The following is an 11,757-nucleotide window of genomic DNA, read 5'->3' on the forward strand; positions in this document are numbered from 1 at the left end:
TCTTCACATCTTCAAAATCTATTCTTTCTCCATCATTAGAGTCCATTTTCTTCCTTCTGCAATGTTCAGCATCACAATGCCGATGACACTTTCCCTTTCTTCCTTATCTCTAGTAACTGGTCCACAATGCCACAGCCAGAGTTCTCTTTCCATGTGTTGCTGACAACACTCTTTCAGCCCCCAAGTTTCCCAGGTGCTTTTGAGTCTTTAGATCTAATTTAGAGATCATTACTGTTTCTTTCTCTGCTCTCTGCCCCTCTTTGTTTTTCTTCTTCTGTTATTGCACATCTAATTTTTGCCAGAAGTCAACAAGCAGAGAGAATTTATTTAATTCCTGGCATGGAATAAGGAAATGGATCTTAGTTTTGGGGAAGAGTACTCAAGTTGAAAGGTGGTTTAATGTGTCTTTGAGTTACAGCTTCAAGGCACCCTTTGCAGCCAGGTTCCCAAATTCTACTGAGGTTTTCTGCCACCTGGCATTGGTCTGTCTACGGAGCCTGTATACTGATAAGAATTTTCAAAAGCTGCACATTCCTAATGAGATGAGTCACTTTGCTTATGCGCCTTACTCATGAGTAAAAACAATAAAATGCTCAGAGTACTGTGGCAGTTCTAGAGATACGCCTATTGCATACCATATTTGTAAGATTGCATTATATTTGGGACAGAAATTATGTTTTAGTTAGCTTTGCATCCCCAGCATATAGCATCCTGCCTGACATATAATAGGCATTTAATACATGCCTAGTGAGTGAAAAAATGAACAAGCAGAACCTCTCAACTAAAACTGAAAACAAGTGAGCATTCATTTCCTAGGTCTGCTATAACAGATTACCACAAACTAGGTGGTTTGAAACAGCAAAACTGGATTGATTCTCTCAGTTCTGGAGGCTAGAAGTCCAAAACCAAGATGTCATCAGGGTGGTACTCACTTTAAGGGCTCTAGGGAAAGATCTGTTCCATGCCTCACCTCCAACCTCTGGTAGGTGGCCTCAGGCATCCCTTTACTTGGGACTGTTTAACTCCAATCTCTGCCTTCATCTTTACATTATCTTCTTCTTTGTGTATCTTCTTTCTTTCTCTTCTCTTATAAAGACACTTGTGATTAGATTACTCATATGACCTCATCTCAAGATCCTTAACTTAATTATATATGCACAGACTTTTTTTCAAAGATCACATTCAAGGTTCCAGTGCACATATCTTTGGGGAAGGGAATTGAACCATTCAAACCATGACTATAAGAAATAGTAAAATCTCAATTATCTTTTAAATGAATATTCTGTGGGAAATTTGAGAGGATAAGAAAAGAGGAGAAAGCAAAGATGGAGGAGGAAAGGAAGCAATAAAATGCCTTCGCAAGTTCATTGTAGTTTTCTTTTAGCTGGGTAGTGGAATCAGCAGTAATTTCTATATTTTCTTTATACTCTTTCAAGTGTTCTTAATTTCCTACCTACAGCAGACAGATAGTATACCAATCTAAAGTGCATGGAAGAAATTAACCCATTGATATTATCTCACAATATTTAAAGCAAAATGTTCCTGTAGTAGAAATGTGTAAGTACTTAATCAAAAATAAGTAGTTAATCAACAAATGCTGTTAAAATATTTGTTTAATTTCATATGGACAACACGTGGGCTCTGATTGAAACCAAATTTATTCACTATAATATAATCTCTTTTAGCTTTCAGATTTTAAGATCTTAAGAGGGATTTACATTATTAAATCCTATGGTCTTTGTGGTTTAGGCATGGGTTTGTTCTTTCAAAAGAAATTCTAGATCTCTTCCCTATGAAAACAAAGAAGAGACACATAAACTTATTTTTTGTAAAGAAGAGAGAATCGAGTTTTAAATGTTACATAGAACATGATGTAGTTTAAGCTTTCTTTCTCATGCAAGATATAGGTGGGTCCTCATTACAAAAAAAGTCTTCTATTTTGGTGAGCAGCGGTGATGGGTTTGCGTTCAGAGCCAAGGAAAAACTAAACCACTTTGAGTAATTAAAGGAAGATATAATTGATGGGTCTTAAATACCGAGAGAAATAGATTAGAGCCAATGACACTGAGCACTGAATGGGGGAAGATTACAAAGGCCAGCAGCAGAACAGAAAGAGAACTCTGAGGAAGAAAAATGTTAAAAGGGGATTCCACATTCTTTGCTATGAAGTATGTAAAATAAAACTCCTCATGTATAAACCCTACAAAATCTTCATTCAACTCTACCTTGCTTTCTAATGCTTTGGGGGAGGGGAGCTTTAAGAGGAGCAAAAGGGAGCAGCTAACAACTGGGTTATATAAATTTTAAAAAGAAATTAGGAGATGCCACTGAAAAGCCCATGTGCAGAGTTTTGAAAATGTAATAATTTCCTGTTATTTCAAGATGCACCTCTTTTGGAGAAATAGTCACCATTTAGAAATTTAACACTCTAAAAAGTTATATTTATGCACTGTAATAATTGATTACAATGGAAAAATCACTTATAAGAACCTAAACAGTGTCATGGCTCACATACAGGAACCAGCCCATTGGCAAACGGACACTTCCATCTGCAAAGCTCACATGTAGAAACTGCCTAAGAAATTATCGACCCAAGACTGAAGAAACTGAAACTAATTTTTTGAGGGTGACACTATTTTTGAGACATGTTTTCTGAGATTTGGCAGCATGAGCTAAAAATCAAATTAACTTTTAAACAACTTCTCTGAAAAAACCACTGAAACTACACCCATTAGTTTGCTTTTGAACTTGCTGTCATTTAAGCCCATAATGGTATGTTTTATTAACATCGTTTAAAAGAAAAATAATGAAGTTTTTTTGTCTCATTTTTCCCTTCAAACATGCAATCTCTTTATATAGACCCCAAATAGCTATCCTGTAGACCCAGTGGTATCATGATTAACACATACATTATCTGGGCGGGCTGGAGATTTTTTTTAAAACTCAGGAAGTTGGTGCTCTACCTTGTTTTTACCACAGAGGCCTCCACTCCAATTGCAAGCCAACAAAGCCCTGATGAAGACAAGGTAACTCAACATGTAGTTCATCACTTCTCCCATGTGATCAACAGAATCCCAGAACCATGCGTGTTCACCCCTCCACGCCCACTCTCCCATTTACAAGAAGCACACACACATACTAAGTGGTGCCAGCTTCAGATACATTGAGTTCAATGATCTTTGGTATTTTTTGTTGCAGGTACCCAAGGAAGAAAAGAGCATATTTAATAATAAGAATCCACTCTTACCCAAGACTGACATTGGATCAAATCCAGAAGAGAGCAATGCCATACGTGAATTTCCCTGTCTCTTGGGTAAATTATTTCCAAGAATCCAGTAACAAATTATAGATCTTTTGACATCAGTCTACATACCTCAAATCTGGCAGGACAAATAAGATGGAAAGAGCTATGTTATAGCTGCCCGAAGGATCTACTAGTCACACTGCCCAATCACTGCCCAAATTTACTCTAGGAACTCTGTAGACCAGAACTGACATACTTATTTTACATATGAGTGCTATTTAGCTATTAATTATAATATAAACTTTATTCAAACTATTTCAAATTATTGATGTTCAGGGATTTACATGTGTCACTCATACATTTTTTAAAGTAGTACATTTTGGATTTTTGTTTTGGTTTTTGCATGATTAAGAAAAGATAGATTGGAAGTCTGACAGCCACAGATTCAGGAACCCCCATATTTGATCAGACTGAAACCTCCTAGGGTTCAGCCAATATGTCCAACCTGGTCCTGCTCACACTTAAACCCCAGGCCCTCTGATAAAGGTTGTTGTCAACAGACTGAGTAATAATGCTTCCAGTTCTAATTACTTCATATAGGAAATAATGGGTACACTGTAATCTTCTTAGGTGAATTTTACAAATATGTCACAAAAGCCCAGTCTTATGAAAAAAGAAAATTCAATCCATTCAGAAAGATCAAGAAACTGTATCTTAACCTAAAGACAGATGAAATATCAAACAATAAGGAAGTATTTATTTGCACTATGAGACATGCACTTAATGGAATATTATGCAGCCCTTAAAAACTATGTGTACACCAGAATAAATTCAAGATGGATCAAAGACTTAAATGTAAGCCATGATACCATAAAAGTCCTAGAGGAAAACATAGGCAAGACAATTTCAGATATCCCACTTAGCAATATTTTCACTGATATATCTCCTAAGGCAAGGGAAATAAAGGAAAGAATAAACAAATGAGACTACATCAAACTAAAGAGTTTCTGCTCAGCAACAGAAAATATCAGAAAGATGAAAAGGGAACCAACTATATGGGAAAACATATTTGCCAATGATACCTCAGACAAGGGATTGATCTCCAAAATATATAAAGAACTTATATGATTCAACACAAGAAGACAGACAACCCAATTAAAAAATGAGCAAAGGACCTGAACAAACACTTCTCCAAAGAGGACATACAGAGGGTCCATAGGCATATGAAAGAATGCTCAACATCACTAGCCATCAGAGATACGCAGATAAAAACCACAATGAGGTACCATTTTACACCAGTCAGAATGGCCATCATCAACAAATCAACAAACAACAAGTGCTGGCGAGGATGCGGATAAAAGGGAATCGCATTGCACTGCTGGTGGGAATGCAGACTGGTGCAGCCACTGTGAAAAATGGTATGGAATTTCCTCAAAAGACAAAAAATGGAACTGGCTTTTGATCCAGTAACTCCATCACTAGGATTATACCCAAAGAATCCTGAAACCCCAATTCAAAAAACCTAAGCACCCCTATGTTCATAGCAGTGCTATTTACAATAGCCAAGTGCTAGAAATAGCCTAAGTGCCCATCTGTAGATGAGTGAGTTAAAAAACTGTGGTACATTTACAGAATGGAGTACTATGCAACAGAAAAAAAGAAGGAACTTCTACTATTTGCGACAACATGGATGGAACTAGAGAGAATTATGCTTAGTGAAATAAGCCAGGCAATGAAAGACAAATACCATATGATATCACCTAATACAGGAAACTAATAAACAACACAAACAAAAGAGCAAAGTTGAACCAGAGGCATGTAAACAAAGAGTGGACTGATAGTTACCGGGGGGGGGGGGGGCGGGCAGGGGGGCAGTGAGAGAAAGAGAATAAGTAGGGGAAGGGTTTAGTGAAGGAACAAGTATAAATAACCCATGGACATGGACAACGAGGTGGGGATTGACTGTGGGGAAGAGGTGGGCTGGGGGGATGGCAATAGGGGAAAAAGTGGGACAACTGTAATAGAAAAACAATGAATAAATTTTTTTTAATTATGTGTACAAAGACAATATAAAGACATTTGGGAACAGGTAATGATAGGATGTGAAGGGAAAACAGAATAAAATATATATATATATATATATATATATATATATATATATATATATATACACAATTATAAGAAGGCTTGGCATAGAAAAAAAGACAAAAGAAATATAAGAAAATAGCAATGTTTTTGAATAGTAGATGTGTAAATGTTATTTTTTCTCTCTACTTTTTCTTATTTTCCAAATTTCTTTAATGGATATGCACTACTTTTATAACAGAAAAATAACTATATACTAAGAAAAATGAAACAAAATTTTCTACCTTAATATCCAATGGGAGTTATCATTTGAACTGGAAAAGTTGATTAAACAAAGAGAAAATTTGTTTCGATTGAAATAGTGTATTTGTTCCCATAATTATGCAGCATCAAGGACAATCAAGCTTGAACAGTACAGATAATACTCTCCAGCAGTGAAAGAAAGCCCTTGTCTCTCCCTATAAATACACACAGTTTCCAAATGAAAAATGATTGAATAAGATTGATGGAAACATTCTGTAAAGAGCTTGGAAAATTTGAGCCATGTTTATCAATGCTCAGGAAGGTATAAAGTGGAATGGTTGCACAGAAAGCTGATGGTCAAAAGCAATTTGAAATCTAGAGGAGTCCAGGAAATATCCTGACTGAAAAGGAAGGGTAATTGCACTGAAGCATCTGAGCTCAAACTGTTCTAATGTAGAAGTTCAGAAAATGTTAGGGATGTAAAAATATCAAGAAAAAGTGATGCTGATTCTATTTGTTAATTGTTTTTACAAACCACAATGCTGGCAGCCTGCAAGATTCGAACAGAGAATCCAGGGCTGAGAATCAGGAGGCAAGGGTTATAGCAGAGTTTACTTTTTCCTTGCTTGCTTCTCTCACCTGTAACTAAAGATGTTGGATAAAGCAGTGCGAACCAATAGAAATAGAATGCCAGTCACAAGTGTGAGTCACATAGGTAGTTTTAAATTTTCTAGTAGCCACATTCAAAAAGTTTTTTAAAAGATAAATTTAATTTTAATAATATATTTTATGTAACCCAGTTTATATAAAATATTATATTATAATTTTGCAGTCGAATCAATATACAACAAATTATTAATGATATACCTTACCTCCTGCTTTCGGTACTAAATCCTCAAAATCTGGTATGTATACCTTAGATTAACAACACATTTTAATTGGGACCAGTCACATTTCAAGTGCTCCGTAAGTCACATGTGGCTAGTGGCTACCTAATTCAGTCACAAAGGATCTCCACACACCTTTACCTAAAATCCATATGACTAGAAATGCTGGTGAGATAGAAGACAAATATTGGGAGTGGCATAGATATGTGAAAGTCAACAAAAAAATCAGCTCTGAGAACAATACATGTAATGAAGAAAGAAAAGAGAAAAACGGAAAAAAATAAAATATGAATTTCTGAAAGAAAGGAAAACATGGCAAAGTATTTATTGGCCAAATGTTTGACTAAAAATGTGAGCTTTAACACAAAACTAAATGTAAATAAGCATTATAGAGTTATTCCTTCATAAGGGATAATATGAAAAACTATGCTTAACATTTTAAAAAATGAACAAAATTTCTTTTCTGGGATGCCTTTTAATAGTAGAGAGATACAGGCATTAAAATATAGATATGGGTAAAGAGATGGCTGGCATTAGAGGTTCTTAATTCTGCATGCTAGAATCATCTTGGAAACTTTTAAAAAGTACCAAGGCCTCACCTCCAAAACCCTCATTTAACTGCTCTGGGTGCAACTGGGCACTGGTGCCGTGTGCAGCCCGGGTTGAGGAGCACCGGATGAGATGGCCTCTGAGACAACTTGCAGACTCCCTCTCATAGCTCCTCCCCTGCCCAGGGGCTCCCACCATGGCCAAGGATGTTAGTATGACTTGAGGAAACCTCCTCTTATGAAACACTGAAGCATCTATTGGTAGTCACAGATTCAGTCAGGAGACATATGTCATCTTGCCTCGGGCAAAGATGTGCACTTTCCATTCAGCAGTCACCTTAATTTTCACTGTGTGGGATCATGCCACTCCTGCTTAGTTTTAAAACTAAAGCTGCCAAGGCAAAGGACAAATATCCTATGATCTCACCTATGACAGGAATCTAATGAATAAAACAAACAAATGAGCAAAACAGAACCAGATACATGGAAGCAAGGAACAGACTGACAGTGACCAGAATAGGGGGTGGGTGGGGGTGGGATGCGTTGTGGGGGGAAAAAGGGAAAAGAAGGGGAAGGGCCTAGTCAAGGAGCTAGTATAAATGCCCCATAGACATGGACAACAGATACTTGTTACTGCTCAGTTCGAAATTTGAACAGACGCTATGCTAGGCTCAAGGGACACAGACATGATCAAGAGAGGTGCCCTTTAGGAGCTCAGAGTAGTAGGTCATTTACAAATGAAGACTCTTGCCTGGTTTTAACTGAATCCTAAACAATACTCCACCTCAACGACACATGCTTCTCCCTTCAACTTTACAACATCAGCAACAATACTTTTTTAAATATCACACCATGCCGCATTACCGAGATGCTACCTCAGAAGGACTCAACTAAAAGCTAAATGCAACCACAAGAAAGTAACACTAACGATACTTCTAATGATAATGGCAATGTTAGATAGCACATGTGGGAGACATGTGGTCGTCAAGTTCCTGAATGTCTGCTCACTAACATTGTAATGAATACATATAGTGTTTCTATATGGGATTGTTTTAGAAAATGATGTTAAATGCGTGGTGAAGAAAAATTATCTTCATCTAAAACCATAGTTACAGAGACTCTGAAAGCGTGATCCTGGTGTGACATGGATAAGCCATAAAGATGCCTGGAACCATGTAGTTCATTTCCACTGTTAGCAGGTGTTGAATTGTTGCCACTGTAGTATGGTGTTAAAAAGCATGGATCTTATACTCAGAGTGACTTCAACTATGAGTTTAGTCCTGACTTGAATAATTCTGTGGTCTCAAGCAAGTCCTTAAGAAGTAGTGACTCTTGTAAGCTAATGTGGTGTGTGGCTTTGAGCTATACTGTTGCATATCTTGACTTTCTCAAGTCTTGCAGTTCTGAGTAATTCCTTAGGAACATTTGGTAATGAATCTCATTAACCTTGAAGTATCATCTCATATAAAGTGTGTTAAAAATATGTACAGTTACAGAATGAATTTGAACTAATGGCCTTAGTATATCTTTTATTGTCTCTCAAATTACCAGTTAAATGTTGTGGCACTATCTGAGCAGTGATAGACATTGAGGGCTCTGCCTCGAGGCCATACAAGTACCTTCTTATCAACTACTTGCTTGTGAATCCTCATCTCAGGTTCTGCTCCTGGGGAACTTGATCTTAGACAGTGTCTAAGGCATACTTAACCCCGTGGCAATCAGGAAAGTGCTTTTGGGTCTACCTTTGGCACCTGTCTGTCATAATTCAGGGATAAAATAAAAAGCCTAGAGGGAATGAGGGGAATCCAAGTACGGCGGGGGTGGGAGTCACACTGGGGTGGGCACCACCAGGTACTGGTGGCTTCCCTGTGCAGTCCTGGCAGAATGCCTTGGATTTAGGATTCTTGCTAGGCCAGGAGGCATCATCAGCTCCTCCTGGAGGGAGAAGACGCATGGAGGGGATTCCTGAGAGGAAGGGGTACAATGAAAGCACTATTTGGGAAACTTTTCATTTCATGTGATTATCGGTAATTTGTTTTATGATATTTCCTTTAAAAACTATATTCTTCACGGTACCCAAATGATTCAAAATCATGGAAGGATAATGTTGACTACAAGACTGAAGTACTTGTTATAAATTTACTTTTCTATCTATTATTATCCAAATATATATAAAAAATAAAAAAGGACAAGGAGAGAGTAGAAAATAATGGAATGAAGATTTAAAATTTACTTCTTACTAATTTTTCTGGAGGTTTTTTTCATGTTGTTTGTAAATACACATTTTTAAAACATTTTAGATTCAAGAATCATTCCCATAAATATTTCTTTATTGATTGATGAATTTAAAAGCGATGAAAAATTGGTGTTATGGTGGATAATTCACTCTAAAATCAGCTATAAAGTAAATACAAAATTCTTATCCCTATCACTTGATATAGTAATGTGTCAAAGTCTCTCCAGTAATATTTTCCCAAAATTACCAAATTAGATAATTCAAGTACTTGTGAAACATCTGCTGTATATACAAGATATCACATGTGTGCCAATTCTAAGCAGTATTAGATCAAGAAATGAAAAGTGACAATGATATGTCTGTGAACCACAAAAGAAACTACAAAGGGATTTGAAATAGAAATTGAGTGTCTAGCAAAAGCATTTGCTGAGCATAAAAAAGAACCATAAACACAAAATGGACTTATATTGCAATATTTAATAAAAGGGAAAAGAAATATGTAGTTAATTAAAAGAGAAGCCACCCATTGTCAAGACCTGTTTTGTGTTCCCAGACATCTTAAAGATAACCCAAAGAATGCATTTCTTACTTGCTGTCGAGGAGCACTTCAGATTGCCGATTATTCACTTGATTATCACTCTTGTGGCGAAACTGAAAATCAAAGTGTTTGTGAAGAAAACATATTAAATCATACTTTCTCAGCACAAATGGGGACACTGAAAGTACTTCGAACTCATCTGTTTCAACAATGTCACCATCAGTCCAAAATGAGCACACTTTATGATTACCTTGGACCCAGCTTCACGTGTTCTAAATCTGAATCATGACCCTTCTCATTAAACCTCATTCTGGGTGTCACCATTGGAAGAAATCTAGCCACATGCTCTTCCAATTTCCACACATTCTTAGTTACTTCTAAGAAGATAATCTTCCTTTTACTCTACTGCATAGCTTCAGAGAAAACCATACATTAATTTTGATACCTTCATTGGAATATCATTCATTCTGTTTTATGGATTTCTTTGAAGCTGATAAATTACTTGTAACAACATGTATTTTTATTCTCTAGGGATTCTGATTGTTAACAGTGATCTTATCAAATACTGAGTATTTTTTAAAAATCAAAATACAATACTGAACCACATTTGATGTGGATTTGTGTTTTTATGCCCAAGTGATCCTATTTCTTATTGTATATTCCAGTAATGTAAACATCTTTTATTGCTTAGAAGAATCCAAATATTATGAGCCCTCTACTAAACTCATAAATTAGGCTTTCTACATGAACTGTCAAGATCAGACAGTAATAGGTTAAAGTATAAGGTGTTATTTCAACCAATTAGCCTAAATGCACAGATGAACAAGGGGTAGTATCAGGAAACATGAAACTGATTTCATTGATCATGATCATTGGGATTAATGCATTTTCCTTATAAAAATATGCAAAATATTACATCAATATCACAATATAGAAAATGCTCCAACCAGCCCTTCCTTTTCTAACATCCTTCCCAAACCCACCCTAATCTTTCTTTTATGCTGTGCCCAGTGCATACAATTACACTGACCGCCAGGTATAGGTTAATGGGTATTACAAGGAAAAATAAGATATTTGGCATTTGTTAACATAGGAAAAGTTGATAATACTGGTAAAGTAGCAATTTAAGCCAGTCCATCATTGGCATGCAGTCTTCTCCCCGTCAATAGAACGACAGAAGTGGAAGCAATTATTTTGTCTAAGTACATAAATTGACAGGAGTGCTAGATAATTTCCATTTGTTTCTCCATATCTACACCCATCCTTCACCTCTCCACCCTGCAACAGAGGAAGCTGACCTCTGGATTCCAGTTGAGTTCGGCTAAGAGGCGGCACTGGCAGAGAAGAGAGTGCCTGAGGAAAGTGCAATTCTCTGGTTTCCTTCAAGCTGGATTAATAGCTTGGGTTAACAGGAAGCCCCGGCTGCTTCATGCAGCCCTCACCGACAGCTTCAGGTCTGGTGGTGGCTTCCTTCCTTTGCCCCTTCATGCCGTGAGGTTGTTTTGCCATCCATGTTACTATCCTATGTGCTTTTCCTCATCCGTGTCCTTTGCAAATGGTTTCCTCATTATTAATCCTAGTCCAAGTTTCCCCCATTTTAGATTGACATCTGTTTCTTGCTGGTACTCTGCCTCATAAAGATATCTGGTTGTTGCACCAGCACATATTATCACAAAATAAAAGCATATTTAAGCATTAACTGCAACAGAGACAAAGACGATTGGTATTTAGTCACATCTGTATCTAACCTGAGACTAGTCCCCTAAGTTGACTAACTGAACATCACAGAAAAATACCAATCAGTTGCCCACTCTCTGGGCCTTAAGATGGGGCCACTCTCACTTCTGCTCAGGCTTTGTCAGGAGGATCTTGGTATTGAAACAGATAGAGTCTGGAAGAACTAGAAATGGCCATCTCAGGCCTGCTCTTCTTGACAATTTCTACCTTAGAAATAGATGTGAAGTCTCAGAGGGAAA

The 11,757-nt window shown here is 37.0% G+C and overlaps 1 protein-coding gene across 3 annotated transcripts in view; it reads right to left on the reverse strand.

Annotated features, from left to right (window-relative positions):
- Positions 1–11,757, reverse strand: part of ATP8B4 (ATPase phospholipid transporting 8B4 (putative)) — a 247,568-nt gene that overhangs the window by 171,091 nt on the left and 64,720 nt on the right. For all 3 annotated transcript variants that reach the window (XM_090270585.1, XM_090270584.1, XM_090270583.1), the window contains one exon: positions 9,833–9,894. In XM_090270585.1, the coding sequence (XP_090126711.1) occupies positions 9,833–9,894 (62 nt within the window). The remainder of the gene's footprint in view (positions 1–9,832; positions 9,895–11,757) is intronic.

The sequence above is a fragment of the Furipterus horrens genome, unplaced genomic scaffold (genome assembly GCF_987537825.1).
Source record: "Furipterus horrens unplaced genomic scaffold, mFurHor1.1.pri manual_scaffold_3, whole genome shotgun sequence".
In the NCBI taxonomy this organism is placed as follows: Eukaryota; Metazoa; Chordata; class Mammalia; order Chiroptera; family Furipteridae; genus Furipterus; species Furipterus horrens.